At 42.6% G+C, this 27,428-nt stretch overlaps 1 protein-coding gene across 1 annotated transcript in view; it reads left to right on the top strand.

Annotated features, from left to right (window-relative positions):
- Positions 1-27,428, top strand: part of kiaa1549la (KIAA1549-like a) — a gene marked incomplete at its 3' end in the record, with an annotated part of 128,153 nt that overhangs the window by 33,662 nt on the left and 67,063 nt on the right. Inside the window, exons 2-6 of the mRNA XM_084555773.1 lie at positions 12,847-13,107; positions 16,152-17,024; positions 17,477-17,592; positions 22,828-23,050; positions 26,365-26,498. Coding sequence (XP_084411899.1) covers positions 12,847-13,107; positions 16,152-17,024; positions 17,477-17,592; positions 22,828-23,050; positions 26,365-26,498 — 1,607 coding nt within the window. The remainder of the gene's footprint in view (positions 1-12,846; positions 13,108-16,151; positions 17,025-17,476; positions 17,593-22,827; positions 23,051-26,364; positions 26,499-27,428) is intronic.

Below are 27,428 nucleotides of genomic sequence, written 5' to 3' on the forward strand. Positions count from 1 at the left end.
AACCCGCAGAGAGACGGAAGTTCAGAGCGACCTTATCTCCGGTAATGCGCCGTTTATGTCCTCGTTAAATCCTTTTGATGGGCGTGATTGGATCGGTGAGAGGTGGGTTTTGATTATCAGATGTGAAGGTGAAGGACGCTGCGATAGGGAGCTGTTTGTTTGAGTAAATTTTAGCATGTAGCAAGAGATAAACACAATTAACAAAGGATTAGAGGATTATATGGTTTGTTGTGTCACTGTGTTTTTTTAAGTATCAGCATCTGTAGGCATTATTTAATTGCATGTAGCTTTCTATAGCCTTCTGCGTAGCTAATGAAGGGTTGGATATTTAATGTAGGTCACTCAGTAGGGGGACAAACCTACTGCACCCACTGACCTCTCACTTCAGACCATAGACTGTATATAAATATGGACAATGCGTCCCCACTTCCTTGCATTGGCCAAACTGACGCTATTTTCCCGGGGATACGGGCGTCGCCATCTTTCGACTTTGGATCCAGAGTTTGATCAGTACGTTCCAAGAGTGGAGCCACGATATCAATGACCCGACCACACTTCCTCCAAACTCACAACTGTCACGGCTGCCATGATGTCACATCCTGTTTCTATAGCATCAAATAACTAACTAAACAAAACTTATCAGTACAATTGACATTTGAGCATGCATCAACATCAAACTACCTAAAATGACAGAAACATCCTTGAAATGTTTGTGTCAAATGTATTTGACATGTATTTTAGTGTTTTAGTTTGGCCCAAGTCCCGCCCACTAACATGGAAGGGGTGGAGCTTATGACTTATACTGCGGCCAGCCACCAGGGGGAGTTCTACTTGATTTGGCTTCGCTTTTGAGGAGCAGTTTCGCCGAACATTCATTTTCTGTTCTTCTCAGCTGTTAAATCAATACCAGGAGCGAATAATTTCAAATAATTCAAACGTTCTCTCCCTCGTGTCCCTTTTTGCGTGTAGCCAACTAATTCCTCGTAATTTCCCAGTGATTAATAAACTATTTATGGGTCCATTTATCATTTATCTTTGAACTGCTGGCCCTCATGCAATATGCGTTTTCATCCTGCCGTTTAAAATAATGTCCAATGTTGCCCCTCATCAGAGGCTTTGTAAATGCCCGGCGGTGGTGTTGGCATTAATCTGATTTCCTGTAAATTTTTTGCTGGTTTGTTTTACTCTGACTGGGAACCAATCAGCTGTCTACCTACGGAGCAAATAAATACCAACAAATCGAAACACTTGCAGATTCCTTTGTTTTTATCAGCAAATATTTTCATTCCATCAATTTCCTTGGCGTTCGCTTATTGAACGACACAAATTCATTTTGTGCTCTGCTCGCCTGCAAACGTCGGCGGTTGTTGCGTGAAATTGATGTCGTGTTAACTCCTGATAACGTCGCCGCCGCCTTATTGTTTCCCGCCGCTCGTCGTTAACAGCTGGGTGACACAGAGAGAGAGAGAGAGAGAGAGAGAGAGAGACGACAGGGACAGGGCGGACGTCACGCAAGCACAGAACACTCTGTTTTTCCTTCTTTATCGGTGGTAACGGTTGCCCCGGTGACAGCATCCCTGCGGTTGCCGTGGAGACCCAGCAGCAGAAGCAAGAAGCCCTGTTGTCAGGCTGAACGGGGGCCGCTGATTTACTGTTACCTCAAATAGGTTCAGTCTCCGGGTTGCTTCCTTTCATCCACTGACTTGGCATTTGGATGGAGTTACTATTATTATATTCTACGTTTTGATGGGTAAAGTCCACAGCCTATAGGAAAAAGCATGTTAGAGTATACACTGGAATCTCTGAGGATTAGCATAATTTAACATTTCCCTTTTTATTTATCTCCTCTCTTTTCTCCCTCTCCCTCTTTGATTCGGATGATATTAGGCTATCAAAGCGTTGATATGCCGAACGTGTCCTTAATCACAAACTGAACACAGGGGTGGTTCAAGAAGCCTGCAGGTTCTGAAAGCAGAGAGGCAGAGAAGAAGCAATTATTCCTCAGTCTTATATCCGGAAATAAATAAATAAAAAATAAAAACTGAGCTTGACGCAGCAGTTCCTGTCTGTTGGAGTCTTAATTGACCCAAACACCCTTAATGTCGGACTTGAACAGCTGTGAAAAAAAAAAAAAAATGACATTTCAGCTTGACATTTTGTGACTTTTTCGAGCCCCCACCCCACCCCACCCCACCCCACCTCCGTCCAAAGACCACATGCACAGACCTACTCCGACTCACATTCAGTATGCTGATGGTTTAAGGGAGGGGTGGAGAGCAATCAACATGCTGATCTTTTTGAAACTCAAGATAGACCGTGAAGCATTAGGAGGGAAAAATATGTTGAAGTAAAGGAACGGTGAATTGACAGCCAAGATGGCAGCGTTTGGGGACGTCGAAAGGGGGTGGGTACATATGATCAGAAGGCAAAGCGTCGATTGAACGTGTTAGGCCGCCTTTGACCTTCTGCAGCTCTAGTTTGTCTGCAGCATTCCTACTATTCAAACCCCACGATCACAGAAGGAGAATGGAGAAGGAGGAAGATGAAAATGAGAAAGAAAGAGTAGGAGGAGGGGTAGAAGAAAATGGGGGAGGAAGATGAGATGGAGGAGAAGAAAGCGTGAAACTTACATAGAGGACATTTACTGCAATCTTTTATTAAAACTGGCACTTATTCCAAGTTTGTCCGATAAGATTTGTGGACATTGAGACCACTGAGACCCAGAACTACTGAACTACCCAGAACTGTAGATGGCAGCAGTGCCCCGAAATTGCCCTTTTTGTCATAAAACTATATGTACATGAGTTCATAATGTACTTCTTTGCACTAAAACCAAAGGGAAACGTCTGGAGTTGTCGTTATTTATAGGTCCGGCCCGCTCAAAGAGAGATCAGACTGGGCTGTGTGTGACCCCTCAGCTAAAAAGGAGTCTGGCACTCCTGCTCTAGAATGAATAAACTGTTTCACCAACTGATCAGCATGATTCAGGAGAGGCCAGAACGGTACAACAGTTTGTAGATCTTCCTAGCGTCATAGCCTCTCAGCTAATCGTAGCTCTTCCTGTTTCCTGTTTGGATTGACAAATACAGATGCTGCTGGTCCACCTGCTGGTCTGAAAACTTGTTTCCTTTTACGCAGAACTTACACACTAGTTGGCTCTAGTCATTGTGATGTGTTCACATTCAACATTTTGGTCCAGACACAGGAGACGCAAGGCAACGTCACAGTTTCTGTTGGTCTGATGCGTCTGTACCCAAAAACTCACCCAGGGCAAATTTTAGACACAATTTTCTCTGACTCACACCTGGTGAGTCAGAGCTACTGATTGTTGCAATCTAGTTCCATTAACTCACATTTTATGTATCGCAATCATTCATATTTGAATATCTTCTCCCAGACCTACAATAAACCTAATCATGTTCTAGCACCAATGCCTCACATCAAGAAAGTTCTGGCTTTGAATCCACCGGCCTTGTGTGGAGTTTGCAAGTTCTCCCTGTGCCTGGGTGGGTGTGTTAAGGCTCTTTTAGATTACTGCGGGATATGTACGCCCTAACTTACGTACGTAGCCTACTCCAGTGTGAGTCATCTATGTCTTATGCTCTGCTCTATGTCTTTTTTGCCAGTCAGGTTCATTTTTTAATTTATTTTTTATTTTCTACTTCTTGCTTCACTTTAAACAATGGCGACTGAAACACGCTACTACCAAGCGGAGCAATCACAGCTCTTGTGGTCTGTATTGCCGCGGCGCGTAGCTTTCAAAAGATTTGTGGTATTTCCACATAATTTTTCCTCTAGTTTCACATCTTGCATGTGTCTTTGCTTTTGTCTAAAAATCCAATCAGCTTTGTGCGCTTAGAGTTGTAGCTTCTGCCATGTTTCGGATCTTCTTCACACATGGACCAATCTTGTTGCGCCATCTTGCGAGATTTGTTGTGCAAAACCAGTCAAGCCCTAGTTGTCTACTAACCAGAGGGTTAGCGGTTCGATCTCCAGTACATGAGGCATGTGACCAAGTGTCCTCCAGCCAGACATTGAATCCCAAGTTGCACCAGGTGCTTGGAGCAAGAAGGTTCTGGGTCTGAATCCAGACCGACTGGTTCCTTTCTGTGTGTTTGCATGTTCTCCCTGTGTCTGCGTGGGTTCTCTCCAGGTACTCCAGCTTCCTCCCACCGTCCAAAGTCTGGAGTTGTCGTTATTTATAGGATTACACAGATCTTTGTAATCTGTATTTGAACATTAGGTTAAGATGTTACCTTCATTACCGGCCTCAGTGACTACAGGCCTAAATGAAGTCATTAAATAATCCAGTAACCATTTAAAGGAATGTTCTTTAATCCTACTTTTAAGAAGATTAAATAAGACACCCTTCTGGCAAATGAACGTATCCTCTATTAGAATATTTCAGCAATCTTCAACACCAGGCTCGCTGCCCTGTCAAGTTCAAAGCAGCTACTGTGTGACATCCCGGGAGAAATCTGTCACAAGTCACGAGTAGAAAAATGAGCGATGAGTTGGAGTCTGTTACTAAGCCGTGTCCTAGGCCAAGGTCAAATACTAAGACTAAGTTACGTCGAGGGGTTTTCATTAAACAGTGTGTGGTGCTTTCTCCTTAGAACTAGTTAATGTAGGAATGTCCTTTAACCCTTTAAAACTGACTGTGTCTCCAGTGGCAAGTTTGAGGAGGATTACCGTAAAGACCTCATGTTTTTGCCAATATAGTCATTACGGTAATTTCACTTGTGCCTCGTTCGGAAGTTTATTACACCTTTATAACATGCAGTAAATTGCCAAATACCTGCCAGATATTTAAAGTTTCAGGTATTCTGGAAAAATGGGCAAATGCACTTGTCTATGTGGACATTTTGAGGCTTAGGTGTTAACAGGTTAATGATAGGACCAGACTCCATTAAGACAGACTCCATTAAGAACTTATCAGTAAAGATATTTAGAACAGACTTGATTGATCCACAAGGGAAATTGCTTCGTCAAGGTAGCTCAGTTGCACATAAAAAACACTAAATATAATGAAAATGAGGGTAAGATTGTTATAACAATTAAATTTAAAATTAAATTAAAGCTGCTCCCTGGTAATGCATATACTGGTTTGGTGTAAAACGCCACTACCCCAGTGCAACTGTGAACCAAATGCGTGGTAAATTCATTCTTCCAGAGTCTTCCAGGTAAGTGAGCCTGATCAAATTTGACTCGTTAAACCGTTGACACCAGCTGAACGAGTGCCCGTTCTTTCTGCATGAGCTGGTGACAGTGTCAGTGTTAGTGTGCGTTCGCCTTTCAAACAAGCCAGTGATGCAACCTACAGAAAGCGCTCTCACTCTTATTCCATCCATCCATCCGTCCTCGGTGTGTAGGAGAAGCTGTCTGTTATAATTGTGTCAGCTTTCTGCCAGCTATGTGCAGTAAATGAGGATTAATTAATAAAACAGTTTCTTTTTTGCACATTTATGTAACTATAAATGCTGGAAGAAAAACAGTACTTCCGTGTTATAATCAGTGTTTAGTCAGTGTGATATTCTGCTGCACTCAGTTCACACAATGGGTAGTTGTTGCTGTTGTCAGGCAGTTTTCTTACACTTTGGCAGCTCGTCTGAGTATTACTGAGAAAAGATGGCACGCTGTCCAAATGCTGCTGCCTCCCGCTCCAAGAATAATAAACTCTGCACGCAGAAAATTAGACATACAGTGTGTTTTTATATCAAGGTGTTTAAATAAAGATAAATAATGGCCTCATCCATTGCAGCTATTTTTATTTTATTTTTTCACATCCTGCCTGAAATGTTGGGCTCTGTCTCACGCAAACAGATGGACGCTCTGGATTGCTTCACTGCTGTCAGATCCTGGTCGCGCTAATCTGTCGGCCAATGGGATAAAAGACAAACAGGCCAAAAAAAATAAATAAATAAATAAATTAACAGGCAAAACCAGATTTATAGTATGGTTTCAGCCTAGACATGACTTTCTCTTATCGCATGCTGATGTGTTTACCCGAACGTACACGCATTCAGCAAACTATTTTACTGTTCTCGCCTCCACTCAGACAGATGGACGCCCCCGAATAGTTCCAGGAAATGCTTACATGTCCATCCTGTTGGATGCCACCACACCGTTGGGCAAAATCTACTGGCTTGGGACCATTCTTACTCCCACTGAGTCTCGTACCGCAACGAGTAAACCGGTGCTTTGACTTGCAACCAGCACTCCTACTCTAACCACAAATACTTATTTTTTTAAAAAAAAAAAGGGAAAACAATGGAAGTGAAAGAAAAAAAGAATCACATTTCTTTATCCTCGCCAACTCACCATCATTCAAAAACTTCATCATGTGGTTTGGAAGATTGGATTTATTCATTTTGCATGGGTGTCCAAAAAACAAAGCTGAAACATTGGACAAAAGGGCTTGTTGGGTTTCTTGAAGATATTACTTTAATTTTATAATTTCCACAAGTTGCTTAAGCAAATGACTGTCATCCTTCACTGACATCGTGGAGTATGAATTACAATGTACCCCCCTATTTGGTTGAACATGTATTTATTCCTTGATGTTCAGTGTTGGGACAGTAAATGGAAAGGATTTGTGGAGTTAAATGTGTTTCACTGTCCTGGTTTTGTATATTAATATGGTTCTGTCCGTCTCATATGTATTTCTGGAGTTTGTTCAACAAACCAAAGTAAATGTGAGTGAATGTTGGACTTGGACTTACTTCAACACTCAATTACTTTGGGGTGTCAGTGCCACCTAAACATTTGCCAGCGATGTAATAGCTCTTCCTGGCTTCCTAGCCTCCAGCTAATAGTAAATCTTCATAGCTTCCTAGCCTATCAGCTAATAGTAGCACTTCTCAGTCTCCCAGCTAATAGTAGCACTTCCTAGCCTCCTCGCTAATAGCAGCTCTTTCTATATCCCTAGCCTCACAGCTAATAGTAGCACTTCCTAGCCTCCTAGCTAATAGCAGCTCTTTCTATATCCCTAGCCTCACAGCTAATAGTAGCACTTCCTAGCCTCCTAGTTAATAGCATCTCTTCCGAGCTTCCTAGTCTCCTAACTAATAGCAGCTCTTCCTAGCTTCCTAGCCTACATGCTTATAGCTCTTCTTAGTCCCCCGCTAATATCAGCTCTTCCTAGCTCCCTAGTCTCCCAGCTAATAGTAACTCTTCCTAGCTTTATAGCATCCCAGCTAATAGTAGCTCTTCCTAGCCTCCCAGCTTTCACATAATAGACTTATTTTTTAGTTGCTATTTAGGCGCCACAACTACTTGATTAGAATTAGAAAAAATGGTTTGACTTAAACAAGACACTTTCATGCCAAACACATACTACAAGGAAAGATCATTTTGGTATTTGATGTAGCCAAAGAATCAGTTAACTTAATCAGTTTATTTCCTTTTTTCACTTGGTAGGTTGGCATTGAAGATGGAGTTTTGTCTCCTCACAATCATCAGAAACATTTTCTTTTGTGGCTTTGACAAAAGACTCTTGCAGCATTAAGTGCTTTCTGTGAATTTTTCTAAATAGCATGCAGGAATTTAGAGCTAGCGCCGAAAATATTCTACCCGTGACTGATTTATTTGGACCAATTAGCTGAAATTTGGATGTCACACTTGTCTGTACTGCAGGCTGATTATATTCTGCAGATATTATAATCAGAAAGCTGGTGCACTCGTATCGACAAATCCCGCCTGGCCCTCAGATCCACATAAAGGCTTTATCGTTATATTTTATCTGGCTTGTGTGATAATTACTTAAATGAAACCTTGCCACCAGTTGGCTAGTTGGCAGACTCAGCCAACACACTCTCCCCCCGCCTCACTTTTCCCTCTGAGCTTCGTGGAGGGCTGAGGCCCAGTTGGCTCAGTATAGTTTCTCACACTTCCTAACCACCTGTCCTGCTCACTGTTGGGGTTGGCAGCTTAGATGCTCTTTGGTTGGCCCAAAGTATGCAATATTGGACTAAGTAGCGCAAAGCCATGGCCATAGACTAAAGGTATTTACCAGCATCGTCTTTCTTTGTTGTAGCCTGCAGGGTAGGTGGCATTGGGGCCTGTGGAGGCAACAAACTGGGCAAACCGGTGATGGATGCCAGCTCTGTGGTGGGGATGGAACCAGACAGTGTAGATGCAGAGACAGAGGAAAGGATGAAAGGGAAGCTGATGGTCATCATAAACAACCCTTGTCATACTTTCTATGTCGAGCTGAGGCCACTCAGGAGCTCGATCAGCCACAGATTCATACAGCCACGAGCCGCAAAGCGTTTAGGAGGCTCTCTCTTTTGAGACTGCACAACGGCACACCACCCAGTACATGTAGCCAGGGATGTCAAATTTCTTTGCCCCCTGATCCGATACCGATCTTTTAATATTCAGTATTGGCCGGTCCGACTCCCCTGTAGATTCCTAAAGTCTTTTCTTGTATTCTCCTGGAGTCGACTGGATTCAGTCCAATAAATATTTCTGTCAAAGTTATTTCTGTGTGGAGGGAGTAGCTCCTGCATTGGCTCTTAGAAATGTTCTGGTCATCCAACTCCCTAACCCCCTCTGGAATATTTTTCTCCATGACGCTGTCTCCAGGAAACTTTTCTCTTCTTTTAAACACAGCGTTTAGTGTTTGTGGTTGTTTTTTTGACCTTCTCCTGAGTGGATTCTTTTTTGGTGACTGATCAGGTTGGTAGTATTGAATGATGATCTCCTACTGCCACCTCACCAAACATCCACATTGCATACTTTACACATTTCTTTCAGACTGACATCATTTCATTCTATGTTGATACTTTTTACCGCCTATATTTATAAATTTTTTTATACCTGATATTTTGTATAATTCTTGGAAAGCTAATTTTATTCTATATTCTATATTTATACTTTAGTTTTTTTGTTTCTTTACTTATGGCTTGAATCGGGACCAGAGTAACCAATTTCGTTCCTTCCCATGTACCAACATGTGTCGTAATGACAATAAAGAATCCTTGAATCCTTGAATCCTTGAATTTTCCACACGGGAGACATGTTTAGTCAGGCGATTTTGGTTCTGCTTCTTTGATTATTGGCAGCTCTGACGCAAGCCAACAGTTAAAACGGAAGAAAACGAAGACATTTTGACGATACAGGGATGTGGTTTGGTTGGTTTTGGTTTATGGCAGACCTAACTTAAGTAACTACAAAACATTGAAATTAGCTGAAGCCCGATACCGATCCTATCAGTTTAAAAATGCCTGGGTCTGCCCCTATACCGATCTCTCCCTATAGCCTCTGCTGACTGTGATCTAAAGACAGACGCCACTTACTGTAATCAGCCTCATCCAACCAACTGTATATAATCCCCTTGTGCATTATTTATATCCACTGTTGTGTCTTCACTGTGTGTTTGCCAAAGCCATGGCCCATTTTCACTATAGATACTGAACATTTCCATATTTATGGCATTTACACTGTTGTTTTCTTCGGCTGCTTTGAACTTCCACTGCACAATTTACCTAAAATAATGTATATTTTCATATTTATTGGGTGCAATAACAACATTACTGGTATTTCTCTAGCATATATACATATGCCAATTACTGTCGTTCTGTATCTTAACTCTAATGCTGCTGTGTCAGCCTGAAGTACATCTTATTTTATGTTATTATATTGACACAGGCACCTGAACACTGCTAATCTGAATAGTCACAAAGCTCAGAGTGACCTGGCAAATCTTTACAGGTTTAGAGATGCAGCTGGGCATCAGTGGGACACATTGCCAGCTGGCAAGGTGTTATTGTCAACACACAGTCAGTTTTTAAAGCCTCGCCGTTCTCTGTGTACCATTTCCATGAGATGATTTCTCATAATCTCGCCGTAAGCTGAATGTTCTCACACAGAAATAGGTGAAATGCTTGTTTTGTCCAAATAAATAAAGCAGGTCAGCTCTGGTTTGATCCGCGTTTATCCATATTTAATCCACACTTCCTGCTCCACCGTCCATCTACCCTTCCATCCATCCATCCATCCATCCTGTCCATATTTGTTCTCAGTAGAGGTTCTTCTTTCCTAGTGTTTTGTCGGAGGTCTGATGGTAGAGTCACATATGTCGCTCTCAGCCAGAGCAGGTGGCCAACGGTTGGAGGAGAAAGCACCCAAAACACTGCTAACGGTTACGCATATGGTCCTGCCATCCTCTCGTCATTCATTCATCCCATCTATCCATTCATCCTTCTGATATCCCATTGAAATGAAGTCATTACCATTAGATAGTTAAAGAAACACACTGCTGACTATTAAAAGAGAGGTTTCATTATTGGTCCACAAATAAAAGAAAAAAGTCAAAGAGTAGATTGGAATTCTTGTGCAGTTTTTCTCTGACAGCATCCAAATCCACTTGCACGATTGATTTTACATAAAGTAATACAAACTGTCCGTGACATCACCCATAGGATTCCTGAAGAGTAGTTTTGAAGCTCAGTGTAGATGGTGCTGGCCGTCGCCATCTTGGCAGCGTCTGACTCTAATTTCAAAAACGGTCAAAGAGAGGTCGATCGTTCCTTCACATGATTTACTCAAATACAAAGATAGACAATTCTAGATAAATGTTTCCAAATGAAACCCCGTATACACCGATCAGCCACAACATTATGACCACTGACAGGAGAAGTAAACAACATTGACCATCTTGTGACAATTCAATGTTCTACTGGGAAGCTTTTGGACCTGGCATTCATTGGTGTGGATGTTACTTAGACATGTAGCACCCACCTAGACCAGATCAGGCCCTCCCACCCCATAGCAATGACACTCCTTGATGGCAGCAGCCATCCCCAGCAGGATGCAGCCTGACACAGACACACACACAAAAACGCTTTAGGAACAACTAAAAAAAAAACATGAAGAACAGAACAAGGTGTTGACCTGGCCTCCAAATTCACTAGATCCCAAACTGATCAAGTATCTGTGGGAGGATCCACAGAGGCATCAAGTAGTTGTAGTGGTGTGCACATCCCCACCGGTGAGGTGCAGGGCAAATGTAACTAGAACTCAAAAAAGGGAAATAAAATGCCCGCACTCTACTCAAAAACTCCCATATATTTGTTCCACAGAGGCCCCTCCCCTCAAAGGCCCCCCTACTAACAACATTCTGTTGCCAGACACCACAGGACACCCTCAGAAGGCCCATGTCCATTCTCTGATGAGTCACCACAAGGGAGACCTACACAATATTAGGAAGGTGGTCATAATGTTATGCCTGATCGGTGTATATCCATAGTGTAATGTTGCTGCAACATTCCTTTTTTTGAAGAATGCGAGCCAGTGAAGCACTACATGCTGAGAAGCTGCATCGGTTCTGGATGAGATTAACTGGACCGAAAAACAAGACGGCTTTTAAGTTTAACAAGCGTGTTAGTCTCCCCTGCAGTGCACAGAGTAATTGCACCTGCCATTTCTAGCTTTGCGGTCCTCTTCTCCCTCCGACCGACTAATGCAGCTCTGGACCAACACACAGTATGGAGCATAAAAGGAGCCGGAGTGTAAATTTGCAAATGGATTAACTTTATCTTTCAGTGACATTTATGACATGACATGGTGTAATGAGGAACAGATTGCTCTCTGGTGGTGCTTTATAGCCGGTGTCCAGAGGATGTACAGCAGCCAGGCTTGGAACTGGTTCTGCAAAAATCCTGTCTTTCTCAGAGTTTGCTGCGTTTTAATTAAACCAAACGTCCACAGGAACATGGGGAGCGTGGGAAGTGTGCGACACAGATGCACACTTAACACATTTGCAGGGATGAGATGAGTGGATGCCGAAAAAAGATTTAAAAGTGTCCAGCGTTCACTTCCCTCGTATGAGCTCTTGTTTGGAAACTAGGAAATACTCAACATCTGCCTGGGGGGACGCCAAAGCCAAACCTTTTTTTTCCTACTTCAGGACGAATAAGCGGATGCAATAAACCTCGTCGCCCAGCGAGGCGGCCAGCAGGCCAGTCAGACGGTCAGCCTCGTTTCTCCTCATCTTTCATTTCCACTAAGGCAAGGTGCCTTTGAGAGGGAATGCATTAGGCAGGATAATCGCCTCGGTCTGCCAAAAACCTCCCGGCTTTGTTGGGGAAGACGACGACAGTTTACAGAATGCAGATAGAGGCCACAGCCAAGCGCTTTGACTGGGTGTTGTCTTTTGCTGCTCCATTTCCATCTATCACTAGGCAGTTTACAAAATGAAAAATGACTCCATAAAACTGTGATTACTTATAAATACCTGACTCTCTGCGAGGGAAATGTGTTCCACTCTCTCGTCTGTATTGGTCAGAGCTAAGCCTGGGTGGTTGCGTATGTTCTAGGAATAATAAATCCACAGGCTAGCGTGGCTAACCTAACAGATCAGATTAGTATCTGTGGAATCACAGCTGATTAGTGTGTGTGTCCTAATTTCATCTATCTAAATTAATTCCCTATGCTTTATCCTCTAAAAACATAAGTGACCTACTTTAGGCGTTATTACTACTTTTCCACAGATGCAGTTTTAGTATTTTATTCTTTAATCCCTTTAGGTTGTATGTGTGTGTGTGAGACGCGAGAAGGAGAATATGAGCATGTAAGTGTGTGTTTCTTGGGAGTGTGTGTGAGGCAAGCAGTTTTAAATCTCCTGGTGGTTGGACAGTTGCTTTGCTATTAAGAGGACTAATGATTTGGGGACTCCAGCTGTGTCTGTGTACATGAGTTTCTATGAATGGAGCGGCTCATGGCCTGTGAGGCCGATGAGTCAAAGACTGCTCACTGCCCACAACTCCTAATTAAGCTCTATTTCTACTTTTATTTAATATTATTATTTCATCAACCCCCCTTCCTCTCTGTGTCTCTGTGCAGTTGAGGGGGGCCATCATGAGTCAGTCAGACGGGCTGACTTGCCTCTGGACCCCGCGGCGTCCACCAACCTCTCAGTAACCCCTGGGACTGGAGACAGAGCCGGAGCTAAAGATGCTTCCTCCTCTTCCTCCACATCGTCCTCCTCCTCCTCCTCCTCCTCTTTCTCCTCTTCTCAAGCCAGTACAACAGGATCACACAACACATCTGTGGTTGTTGTTGTCAACAGCAACTCTTCCAACAGCAACAGCAGCTTCAATTTGGGTAAGTAATAGTCTGGAGTATATTGAAAGTTCTGGGGGCTTAATAAGAGCTGTACTCTGCAACCTTTAATAAACCAAAGATACCAAAGAGGAAAAGTCAGCAATGTGATTAAACACCGATCAGGCGTAACATTATGACCACCTTCCTAATATTGTAGGTCTCCCTTGAGGTGACTCATCAGAGGATAGACATGGGCCTTCTGAGGGTGTCCTGTGGTGTCTGGTTGTTAGTGGGGGGACTTTGAGGGGAGGCAGATACTTGATCAATTTTTCAATTTCAATTCAGTTTTATTTATATAGCGTCAATAACAATACAAATCGTCTCAAGACGTTTTACAAAAACCCTGCCTGAAACCCCCAGAGCAAGCCTGAAGGCGACGGTGGCAAGGAAAAACTCCCTTTTAACAGGAAGAAACCTTGAGCAGAACCCAGCTCATATGGAGGGACCCATCTGCCTAAGGCCAGCCGGGTCAGTTTGGGATCTAGTGAATTTGGAGGCCAGGTCAACACCTTGTGCTGTTCTTCATGTTTTATTTAGAGTTGTTCCTAAAGTGTTTTTGTGGCTGCATCCTGCTGGGGATGGCTGCTGCCATCAAGGAGTGTCATTGCTATGGGGTGGGGGTGCCTGGTCTGGTCTAGGTGGGTGCTACATGTCTAAGTAACATCCACACCAATGAATGCCAGGTCCAGAAGTTTCCCAGCAGAACAGCAGATGGTCAAAGTTATTCACTTCTCCTGTCAGTGGTTTTAATGTTATGGCTGATCGGTGTATATACACAGTAGCAAGATGAATCTCTTCTAGTAGTTTCATTCAAATTTCCTCTAAATAAACACTGTCAGACTGAAACTACTGCTCAGTCTTGCATGAGACCAGAAACCTGACACATCTTCAGCAACACCTGTCTTGACTGTTTCCATCCGCCCATCCATCTTCATTACTGACAACCGTTTTCATCAAAATGTAATTTTCAGCCACTTTACGCAGCCATCTTCATCAACCCGTCACCACCATCCTCATCATTATGTCATCATCTGTATCATGTTGCCGTCTCCATCGTCAGCGTCCTCTTATTTTTCATCATGTCCTGTCCCATGTCACCACCTCCATGTCTCCCACTTCCTGTCATCACAATAGTGGTGACGTCGGCCACAAGGTAATTCCTACGCACATGTTCTTGGGCTCCTGCCCCGCAAATGAACTAAATTTAATATCCTGTTGCCCCGATGTTTCCTGTCACATCAGTTCACGTCACAAGGCACAGTCCTCAGGTGGTGATGCGTAGGGAGGATAAGATTAAATCTGGAGCTCAGTCAGGGAAGGATTGATCGCCTCCCTCTTGTTTACTTCAGCATCCTTTGCTTCCCCTCTCTCATCAACATGCATCTCATATCAGTAAGAGAAGAAGGAGCATTAAACGAACCCCTGACATTAAAATGCCTCGCTGGTTTGCACAATAAAATTGGATTTCTGTTTTCCGTGCAAAACTGAAATTGCTGTGCGTCTCATCTTGTGTTCTTTCAATCCAACAATAACCTTGTCATTTTCCTCGTCCCTTAACCTTGGCCCTGAAAACAGAAAATTGAGCTTTGCCAAGTTTGTTTTTCATTTGCATGATTTTTTTTTTATGTGTGGATACCTCTTTTTTATTGCTTTCAGGGGATTTAAGATGCAGCAGAATGTTGTTCTTGAGAGGTCAATGCGTCTCCATACAGGTGTAGACTAGATACTGTTTTGTGCTGTCTTTTTATAGCATAAATAATTTCGTTATTATTAATAAGTGCCATTAAAAGACCAAAAACATGTATGTCTGTAGCTTTCAAAGCCCAGTAGTTATAGCTTAAAGCTCTAATGAGGGACAGTCGAGAACAAAGACTGTATATAAATATGGACAATGCGTCGCCACTTCCTTGCATTGGGCAAACTGAAACTATTTTCCCGGGGGTACGGGCGGCGCCATCTTGCGAGTCTGATCAGTACGGTCCGAGAGTGGAGCCTCGTTATTGATGACCCGAGCACATTTCCGCCAGACTCCCTCACGTTTTTATTTAATTAATACTACGCTCTGTTCTACCTCCACCAGTTACAAAGAAATGTTGATTGATACATTGTACTAATTTAATTATTTATTTATTTTCGGTTCACGTTATTTTCAGTTTTCGGTTCCCATGTGGTTCGCGTGGCAACTTGTAGTCATAACGATGTCACATCCTGTTTCTATAGCGTCAAATAACTAAAACGAAACTTATCCAAAAATATTCACATTTGAATATGCATCAACATTATGTTAACTAGCTAAAATGACAGAAACCATCCTTGAAAAAAAATGATTTGACGTGTATTTTCGTGTATTAGTTCAGTCCAAGTCCCGCCCACTAACATGAAGGGGGTGGAGCTTATGACCTATACTGTAGTCAGCCACCAGGGGGAGCTCTACTTACTTTTTGCTGTTCCGCCGTCCATCTTTATACAGTCTATGGTTCAAGACGGTGGAGGAGGGTTTTACACTAGAAGGTCTGACAGGCAGAGTGACGGGACTGCAATAATTTTAAAGACCAAACAATATCATTGGCATTGAAATTATTTTAACAGCGTGGGAAAGTGGAAGTTGCGATGAGAATGGAACAGCTGAACCGCAGAAGCAGTTTAAAGCTTGTCTATGGCGACATTGTAGGTCAACCAGCAACAGTTATTTGCTAGAGCTGAAGAGGGGAGCAACAGCTGGATGAAATAACCTGTAGCCACTACGAGTGTTATAGGGGGAACCTAATGCATCCAAATGAAAGTTACACATGTAACCGAGGTTCTATGAATTCTGGTTTACCTCGTCAGGGATTATATCCAGGAGGAATACAATAAAAAGCCTCCAGGAAAAGTCTGAGATGCAAAAGAACTTGCTGTTCTGAGAAAGGATTTCAGTCTAAAAATAAATTAAGCATTGTCAGACAAACACACATTATGACTGGTATGGATTATCGTCACTGCAGAGAGATTACATTTTATAATATTTCTGATTTCCACATATTTTTTTTTTTACTCCCTTGCAGAGGAGTCGATGCGCAGCCTGCCAGCCTGGGATCTCCCGACTGTCCCAGAATCCCTCTTGTCCACCGTGGGCGACCACGACGTCACGCTCCCCGCCAACGTCACCAGCCCGTTCTCCACCCACCAGTGGAACACCACCGCGCCCGCGCGCACCAGAAACACCTCACAGCACACGACCACGTCCACCACCGCCATAAAGACGTCCCCGTCCTCCACCACCACCGCCACCACCACCGCCGCCGCCACCTCAACTTTACCGTTCTCCACCACGGCAAGAGCACAAACGCCGCCAGAATCCACCACGGTTTCGTACGCGACCACAAGCCAAGACACTGTGACCGACGACAGCCTTCAGCTGACGACAGTAACCACGACGACGCCCTCAACGACCACCCTTACTGTGACTGCTGCTGCTGCTGCTGAAGGGACGACGCGGGCGCCGACCACTAGGAGCGCTGCGACGCTGCCGCCAAACGCCACCGCTGCTCCAACCGTGCAGCAAACCACAAGCCTCAAACTCACTACAACTCAACCTACAACAACCACACCTGCCCCCACTACTACTACTACTACTACTACTACTACCACCACTACTACTACTGCCCCCCCAACCACCACCACCACCACTACCACAACTACTCCTGCTCCAACCACTACCACCACTGCACCTACTACTACTATTACTACTACTGCTGCCACTACTACTACTACCACCGCCACAACAACAACAACAACAAAGTTACCCGCCACCACTGTGTTCCTTCCGGTCCAAACTACCCCACCCCCTACCACGACCACGCAACCTCCATTCGGCACCAGCGCAGAGGAGGGTCCTCTACCGTGCAACGTGACCGAGAAGTTCTGGGTCAGGACAGGTACGAGACTAAACCTAAAAAAACTAAACTAAAAGGATTTAATTGGAGAAAGAAAATGATGAATCACTTCACCGTTATTAAGACTGGAATAATTTTAGACGTGTTAGGGAGATGATAGAACGGTCAGGGCATTCTCATAAAAGACTTGAATACAAAGAACGGATGAAAACACATAAAAGGACATTTCAGAAGCTTAGCTCAGCGTATCAGTTATGCAACCAAGTAAATGTAAGTAAATGGGCATGAGTTAATTAAAACTCAAAAGGAAGTGCAGACTTTCCTCAAGCACAAGGACTTTGATTTCTTGTTGCATTACTAAAGCTTTTACAGGTGGTCGGCCACATTCTTGCACAGTAGGGTTATTAAAGAAATGCCATTATTCATAATATTTTGCGTGCAGTGATCCAGTCCACATCATATCATATCTATCTTTTTTTTTCTTTTCTCCACAGTTCTGTCTATTGAGTTGCGCAGGAACCGCCTGGACCTGATCCTGAAGCAGAACCTCTCCAAAGGACTGAGCCACGCTCTGCAGAGAGCCCTGAACGACTCCGGCGCCTCTGCACAGGTCGGTGTCTCTTTCAGCTTTCAGCTCCAGTTACCGCAGCTCGGCGGCCGAACGGTGAACGCATTTCGGTTTCTTGCAGCCGCAGCCCAGTGGCTATGTTGAGGTCACTAGCTAATAACCAAAGACCTTTAGCTTGTGAGTTTGTGGTGACAGCCGGCATCCAGCAGCAACTGGCAGATGTGCTATAGGTCAATGGCCAGGTGTCTGTTCTATGAAGCATTTGCAAGAAACGTCTGAACAATGTTGTGCTGAACCCTGAACAGTTTTTTTTTTTTTGTTTTTGACCAGTTTGCTGGATGCATTTTCTTAAGTGACAGTTGCTTAATTAAAATCAAATTAATATGCGTTTATGTCGCTAGGTGACTAGTAACCAGGCATCAGACTGTTTCTGAGCAACCTGTCCAGAAGAGCCCGAGCTGCTCCCGCTTAACCATTCCTATCTGAATATTATGCATAACAATCCAACCTGCTTTTGATTAGATATTTCAGATTTAGATCGCTCCACTGGGAACAGCATCATAATTGTTTGTGGGCGCCATGGAGTTAGTTTAGTTCACAACAAAATGGCTCTGATTGCTTGTAGATCCGTCCAGTTGCGTACAGAAGTATTTTTTATCTCTATAGCGGCTGATATTCATACATTATACTAGCATACTCACTTGTAATATACTGACTACATCAGTACTCTTTGTTTATTCTTATAATAGTAACTTTATGAGCACACTGTACACCCACCAAGCGTTTCTACTTTGAATACTAGTGCTAACCCATTGATTTAAATCCATTATCAGTGTCCCATGTCTTATTGTTTATACGCTGCATGTATGAGGCTCAAGCAGATGGGGGGCGGGGGTCAGGCTCTTGGTCTTGAGAGAATCTGGATCGTTATTGACGCTTTATACTCCTGTAAATAAACGTAATTGAATCAAGCGAGTACAGATAAAGTACTCTGGAACAGTTTGCTTCTCCATATTCATATTAGGCCTGCCTAGACACTGCCTCTTGTTAAATCCCTTCATAAAACAACTTTTAGTTTAATTCCGTATGAGAGTTGCTTTTTAAACCTTTTCATTGTCTTTGTATATGTGTCATATATTGTTAAATGCCTCGACGACACTGAAAAGCACTTTGGTCAACACTTGTTGCTTTTAAATGTGCTTTGTAAATAAACTGACATTGTCATTGACATAATAAAATAGACCATCACTGACTAAACACATGCTGGAGGTAGGTACGTGTTAGAGGCTGGCGACCACAGACAGCCAGAGTCCAGTAAATGTAAGTTATTGACCAGTGAACACAAGTCAGTTCTTGGTAATCACATCACAGAACAGCAGAGTGGCTAATAAACTCCTATTAGAGACTGTTCAATACAGATCAAGTAAATGCAGGTAACTGACGCCGGTGACTGGTTACTAAATACACATACACGTCGAATTCTGGTTTTAGCTGCATGACTCATTGTCGGGCAGAGCAACAGCTTTGTATTCAGTACACTTCAGACCACAAGTGTGTACTGCTGCAGTTCTCTTGAGCTTTTCCCTGTGATGACACCAGAATAAGCTAATTAAATCTTTTCACATTATTTGCATTAATCTACAGCGTGTTCACCTCGTAAGGACTCATGCGAGTGCTGCTTGAGAAAAACAGATGGATAGGTGACTCACGCAGACTGCGATCGAGTGCGAACGGCTATGACCTGTTGAACAGTCAGACAGCGTTTGCTTAGAGAGGTTATTACACACTCACGCAGTGTAATGGCAAATAAATGGTGCTCTCATGTTCCACTGCGTCAGAGCTGTGCCAGTCAAGCCATCCTCCTGGGTCCGGGTGCTTTTTGTGGTATTTCAAGTTTGGTTTTAGACTCTAAAATAGAAAATAAGTGATTAAGAGATGGACGCAAAGCAGTTAACAGGCTATACATTAGTAGCACGCGATTGCATGAGTGGTAATAGAGAAGAAATTAGAGGATAGGAGCTTGAGAGAAGAGAGTAGAGCACAGGTGCTCAGTGTATCGTCCCCCAGCAGCCTAGGCCTATAGCAGCCTAACGAAGGGATGGTATGTCGTCTGAATTTATTTGTGTGTGTGTTTGTCTTCTGAATCTGGAGAAGTACCAGGTTTTGTGTCCAGATGTAGATTGCTGCAAATTCCAGATGTAGGGCTACCTTCCTGTTTCATTACAGGAAAATACAGATGTATGTTTTTGACTTGTTGTACTTTCTGGTTTTAAAACCAAACTTGAAATACCAAAAAAACCCTGTTCCCACATTCTTTATCTCGTATTTTGTTTCTTTGTTTTTCACCCAGATCTTCTTCCTCCCTCAGGTTTAACTCTGTTGATTTCCCGTCCGTCTCGTCTGTCAGTTGTCAGTTGCTCTGCCGGGTTGCGCCGGTGCCCACCTCTCTGTCCGTCCACCTGCCTCGCTTCATCTCGGTGTCTGTCCGTCTCCCGTCTTCATCATGCCTGCTTTTTCTATTTTTATCCAGTTGTTTGCGAGCCTGCGCTGGGAGTGACTCAGTGTCTCCGAGCTCCCGTCCACTTTCATCTACCCCCCTGCCACACTCACGCAAACCCTCACACTCCCCTCCTTTCCCATCCACTCCATCAGATAGCGTTTTATTCGGCAATCAAGATCAGTCGGTTGGGGCGACAGAAAAAAAGCAACGAGAAGCTGTCAGGATCTTTAAAAGCCAGGATATGCAGGGATTGTTTTCTCCGCTACTGATTGTCGGACAGCGTGGAATTAGCATGCAGCAGAATTCAGTTCAGCGTGTTGCACCGTTGAACAACATGCTCGGCCATAATTGCTTGCAAAATTGGCCGCTTTTGCCCGCTTTCAAATGTTGGCAGAGAGAAAGGGAGAGAAGTGACAGCAGAGGGCAGGGTCAGCTCTGGATGGCTTTATTAGATGCAACATTTGAAGCGTGCAAAACAAAAGTGGAATAAAAAAAACAACAACCGCTCAGCTTTTCCAGGCTGCACGAGGAATTTAAAGAGGAATAAGGATTTATTATACACTATAGGAACTATGGTATACATAGTAAGACACAGAAGGACATTTTTAGATCTTTAAAATACGAGTGTACACAAATCAGGCATAACATTATGACCACCTTCCTAATATTGTGTAGGTCTCCCTTGTGGTGACTCATCAGAGAATGGACATGGGCCTTCTGAGGGTGTCCTGTGGTGTCTGGCAACAGAATAGTGTTAGTGGGGGGGCCTTTGAGGGGAGGGTCCTCTGTGGATCATCCCACAGATACTTGATCAGTTTGGGATCTAGTGAATTTGGAGGCCAGGTCAACACCTTGTGCTGTTCTTCATGTTTTTTTTTAGTTGTTCCTAAAGTGTTTTTGTGTGTGTGTCTGTGTCAGGCTGCATCCTGCTGGGGATGGCTGCTGCCATCAAGGAGTGTCATTGCTATGGGGTGGGGGTGCCTGGTCTGGTCTAGGTGGGTGCTACATGTCTAAGTAACATCCACACCAATGAAACCAGGTCCAAAAGTTTCCCAGCCACATTTTGTTGGTGGTGGAAAGATAATCTGGAGTCACTCCGTTGAGAGCTGATTATTCTCCGGCAAAGATCTGCTGGGCTAATCAAATCGTTTAGGGAGGCTTGATGGACAGAAGCGTAACAGTGATGTAGTCATAAACGTCGTCTGAGCGCCGTGGAGTTGAATTAGTTTACAACAAAATGGCTCGGATTGGTTGGGGGACAGTTTTGTTTTCTCTGGATTGGTTACAAGACGCCCCGTTAATGAAATCCAAATGCCGTGCTGCCAGCCTCATATCCTCATAAGATTTGAGTCTGTAGGTGGAGCCTGTCACAGATGTTCCTAATAGAAGAACAAATTCTTCTTGAAGACATCTGGATGAAATATATAACCTTTGTTTTATATACAGCTTTTATTCTTTTATGAGTTGGATGCATATGAATGTGTGTTGGGAAACTGCTAAAGTGATGACTGAATTATTTACTTTATTATTAATAAAATAATAAAATTCATGGCTTCTTTTCTTCAGCAGTTTCCTGATACTGTTAACGACTGATAAAAATCAAGTCGGTTTATGTATCATAGAGTGAGGCATTAATATTTTTCGGTGTCTGAAGCAGAAATTGACTCCGTAAATATTGACTGATGATATGTGAAGCCACATTTATTACCCTGGAAAGGCTTTCTTTTCAAATACAACCTTATATAAGACAGATTGTGGTTATTCTGCTAATTCATCCTAACTGGGTTGGGATCATCTGACAGCTGACTCCTTTATCAAACGGAAGAGGAGGATTGCATCACAAGGCTGGGTCAATATCCAAGAGATTATGAAATCAATGTCTTCTTCATTGGACTTCATCGGAGCTCTGAGGGCATGCACGCTGCAGCACATTTAATTTCATGCTAATCCGATCCCAAAAAAAAAAAAATTTTTTGTTTTATAATGAAATGCAAGAACCTAAAGGTGGATTCTTGGAATAAAAGACCGTGTCGCCACTTTAACAAGAACTTAAAACCAAAAAAAAAGTAAAGATTGCAGGTATCTGTAGTAGTTTAAAAAAGATGGGTGAATATTTGTTGGCATGGAGAGGAGATGAGAGCAGAAGAGACAGGGAGGAAGAGGAGGAGGAGGAGGAGGAGAGGTAATGAGATTCTGTTTCACTAAGAAGGATGTGGTTCTTTTTTTTTTTTTTTAAGAGGAACACCAGCCGGGGGGCAGCCAGCTTAGGGAGGAGAGGAAAAAAAAAAAAAGCCCCAGCTGCTCAGTGTGGTTGAAGGTAGAGAGCAGAGGGAGGTGGGTGGTGTTTCGTTCCAGAAATACAAGCCGATTGTTGTCTGTGTGTGTTTTTCCAGGACACAGTTAGTCAGATTTATGGCTGTTGAAGGATAAAATATGCCCCTGAGGCAGATCTGACTTTAAAAAAACAAAAAAATTAAAAAATAAATAAAACAAGGATTATAAATATTCATAGTCGGGCCGCATTTGTATTTTAAAGCCTTAGCTTGAGTGCGACATAAATCAGAAACAGGTGTTTTGTAGCTAGCGCTGATTTCTCCTCTGATAGAGTTCTTCCGTAGTTCTTTGCGGCGTCTTTGAAATAAGAAAACAAATGCTCGGGATAGACAAGCAGCTCCTGCCTGACTTGAAATAAAAAATGTAGTCAAAAAAAAAACAAAAAGAAGACAACAGCTTTGACTTCCTCCCCTCTGTGCTGTCTCTCTCTCTCTCTGCCACAGGTGGAACGTGACGACTGCAGCCCTCACAACGTGACGCTGGGTTACTACGTGACCAGCGGGAAAACCGTCTACATCTCCTCCGTGGTGGTCGAGGCCCTGAACGTTTACGGCTTCGACAAGCTGCTGTCGGACATCAGACAGCACACCCCGCTGGTTAAGGCCGTGCTGGTTCCCGTGGCAACCTGGCTGCCTGCTCCCAGCATTCACCTGCAGCTGAAAACAGGTGATGGAAGCGACCGCTGCTGTACAACTCTGCCTGCTACACAACAGAATGTACACTGCTATTAACGCAGCGATTAGCCATAACATTATGACCAGTGACAGGAGAAGTGAATAACATCCAGCAGCCATCCCCAGCAGGATGCAGCCTGAGACAGGCACACACACAAAAACGCTTTAGGAACAACTAAAAAAATGAAGAACAGCACAAGGTGTTGACCTGGCCTCCAAATTCACTAGATCCCAAACAGATCAAGTATCTGTGGGATGATCCACAGAGGCCCCTCCCCTCAAAGGCCCCTCCACTAACAACATTCTGTTCCCAGACACCACAGGACACCCTCAGAAGGCTCATGTCCATTCTCTGATGAGTCCCAACTATTTTGGAGGCACAAAGGAGACTTACACAATATTAGGAAGGTGGTCATAGTGTTATGCCTGATGGGTGTATACAGAATGAGCTTTATTTTGCCAGAATGGGTACTGATGACAGTGCTAAAGAGATTAGACAGAGAGCAAACTGGCCTCATTTGCGTCCTGGTGTTGTGCATTCTTGAGGTGTAGAGTGGGAAGATTTAAAGAGGTTTAAGATGAGCACAGAGGAGGAAGGAGAGAATATAAGCAGAGGGAGCGCAGCGAGATAGAAAATGCAAGGAGAGTACAGGGAGCGAGACACAGGGGAAGAGTGGAGCAGAGACAAAATTAGAAAATTCTGATTACATGTCTGTTCTCCTTTACTCTTCTCTGATACCCTAAATCCCATACAAACTCTCATGATTGCAGAGCAAAGGCAAATTGCTCCATTCATTTAGTCAGCCTCTTAAGCCTCTTAAACAAAAAAAAACACACAACACATTTCAGCACACACACACCTACATTGAGACTTGTGGGAACAATGGCTGGAAAAAAATATGTGCTATTAACAAACTGTTATATAAAAAGATGCACGAGAAGTCGCGTAGGTTAAGTGATCCAGTTTGATTCAGCCCATTAAACAGATTTTGAAAACTTTCGCGACGGTTTTATTGTATTTAATTCAACATAATTAATCAGTTTCTTGAAGTAGAACTAATATATGCTAATAGTGGGATTGATGCAAACAAGGCATGAGAATTATCACCTAGGCTTTGTTACTGAATTCACTTTACAGAGTGTTTTTGCATTTTCTAGTTCATATTTCATGGTCTGCAGCTTCAATATTTTGGTTACCTGTCTCCTCTCTCCATCCTTGTTTCCAGCATCGTCAGACAGTTATTTGTAGTGAAACCTTTACCAGTTCTTCATTCCTTGACCAGGATTAAACAGCAATTGGAGTTGGCAGTTAGCTGGTGAATATGTTTGCTGGTAGCAGGTAAAAAGATGTCCGCCAATTGTCAAAAAAAGTCATACAAATTTACATTTTGGAGCATTTCTTGCTCTCAAAAAACAAATTTGTCTCACTGATAAAGAGATTTCAAGGAACAAAATAGCATTAGAAGGGTTGTGAATTCCTGATTAATTGTATACCTATCTCTAAGATCATTAAATATCTATTAAAATGAATATGTATTGAAAAAAAACACTGACGATTAATCGTGGTGTCCCCCAAGGCTCAATGTTGGGTCCATTATTTTTTATGCTGTACATAAATTAAATATGTTAGGGTTTCCAGTGCACCATGCAACATTTATTTTTCTTTGCAGATGATGATCCATTTTTACTTTGTTGTGGTAAGAAAGAGAAAAATCTGAATATTGTTAAAGAGTCGGTTTGATCTGACTTATAAAAACAACACAAATCCAATTTTTAGGCTACTAAAAAATGCTGCATGAAGTTATTCTAATGAGATGCATTTCTGTATTTTTTAAGAAGACAGACCTTGTGCAAATTGTGGCTTTAAACAGAAGCTGGAAACAATAAAGATCTGAGACTTCAGCACTTACTTTAATACCCATGACTAAATGACATATTTTAAGTTCTGTACCATGATGTATGGTGCCGTAAATATGTTCCTATGCACATGATGTGGGAATGAAAGTCCATCTCTGTGTTGTTCAGCTCATAAACCATAAATCCACGGTTTCTATATGCCAATTTATCCCAGCCACAGCACGATTTGCATAAGATTACCAACTAGGTCAACAGTGTTTGTGCCGGCGAAGTGTAGCAGACTAAGAGACCAGTGAAGAAGCCTTTTTTTTTTTTTTGGAGTGTGAGATGTAGTCTGCACTCAAAAGCTCCACAGTATTTGAATTTAGGTCAGAATATTGTTCCACCTCTCCTTTTTAGAGGTTTTTAAAAACAGCAGAGAAAGACAGAAGGCAGGGATGTAGGGCGACCGAGGTAAAAGGACTGTGAGACGACATTAATGACATGCTCCGTAATCTGCTGATGGACTCAATATTGTTTACCCTTTTACCTCCCCGGGTTCGGTACTGCATGACGCCAACAGACAACTTCTCTTTTTAGTTGTTCTCATTCTAGATAGTGGCGATAATCCTCTTTCTCCCCGTCTCACTGCTGGGATTTACCGGTCCCACAGACATCTAGAGCAGTACTTTCATTAATACCAGAAAACACAGCCCCAGATACAGCGTGATGAAGTGGATTGTTGTGGAGTTTTTAAATAATTTTTTTCTTCCTCTTGTTTTTTGTTTTCCCCCCCGGTGCTTCAGTTTGTAGTTTTGACATTTTACTGCTGCTGATTCATTCATGTGAGGTGGAACTAGCTAAACAGAGCGGACAGACATCAAACCAGAATAGAAAATAACAAATATACACTGGTGGTATTTCTTATTTTTAAAAAAGCGTTTGACTCATGAGCATAGATTTCTGCTAAACAAACAAAAGGGGAATGGAAATTGAAGCGTTGCACTCTTCTGATTTATTACCTACTTTGGAGTTAAATCATTAAATAACTAAAATAAAAAAATAAAAAACGGTTGATTACTTGTGGTGTTACCCAAGGCTCAGTGTTAGGCCCTGTGTTTATTGCTATTAAAAACTATTGTTTGCAGGTAATGATCTATATTATTATAATAATACTAGACTTGACTTTTAAGAAATTATTTCACTATTTAAAATTTAAGGCAAAATCGATTATAAACTTTTAATGAAAATAGCAGTATATAGTATTGTTGGAGTAGTAATAGATTATAAATCAGGCTAAAAAACATAAATTTAAGCAAAGATTATTTGAGCTTTATTATGCACTTTACATGGTTCACTTCATGGTATTCTTCTGCACATTACGAGTATAACACCAAAACAAATCAAAAGTATAGTATTTTAAAGAGAGCTGCAAATATGTAAAAATATATTTTTTTGCCTTGTTTCCAGTGTTGAGGTTTGTCGGCCCGACGGACAACATCTACTCCTGCAGTTTTGTCCAGATGTTGGAGCAGAGGCTGGAGAACGCCTACGATGAGGCTCAGGACAAAGTTCTGGAGACCTACAACAGACTCACCGTTGAGGTACCGCACAAGTTAAAGGAGGCTATTCTTATCAGAAACGGCAGAAATGTTTGCTAATCGGGGTCATAGACTGTATAACGATGGACGGCAGAACTGCTCCTCTAAAGTGAAGCCAAAGCAAGTAGAGCTCCCCCTGGTGGCTGGAGGCAGTATAGGTCATAAGCTCCGCCCATCCATATTTGTGGATGGGACCTGGGCCAAACTAAAACACTAAATCCATATTTATATACAGTCTATGACTTGGGAAACATAAATAATAAAGCTTTGGGTACATTAATACAACCTTTTATGTTTGATTCATTGTGGCCACACTGGAAATACTTGATCTTCTTCATTTTATGTGTAAATGAACATATAAATGAACACATAAAACAGGCAGCTTACACTTAAAACTTATTTTATCTCAAACCCTGGCAGTTTTCTGTCCTCCTTTTGTTCCCTTCTCCCCCCTCCAGCTGTCAAGGTGCTCTCATAACTGCGGGATGAACATGCACACACCGCCACAGTCATAAAGTAGGTCTCAGCAAGCAGAGGCAGATATAGTAGGGTCCATTCATAATTTATCCTCTGAAATATTAACGCTCATGGAGGACTGTGATGGGAATTCCTCGTATCTCGTATCATCATCCACTTTACTATAGTGACTCAGTTACATTATTTTCAGAGCTGCACACTGGTCTTATTATAGCAGGAAAAAAAAAAAACATTGTTCATTCAAAGTGTCATACTGTGTCTGGAGCTCTGTTTTGCAGACTTCTTGTGCCTTTTAAACATTTGACTGTAGATGTTTCTGTATAAATATCTGAATTATACATGTGGCTCCGGCTGCCTGTTTGTGTGTTTGCAATAAATAAGGGACTTGAAATGGGTCTGATATCGCTCCTCTGGGGCCACGTATTCGGTCAGCTCATAGAAATAAAACATTAAACT

The sequence above is a fragment of the Chelon labrosus genome (genome assembly GCF_963514085.1).
Source record: "Chelon labrosus genome assembly, chromosome: 11".
Lineage (NCBI taxonomy): Eukaryota > Metazoa > Chordata > Actinopteri > Mugiliformes > Mugilidae > Chelon > Chelon labrosus.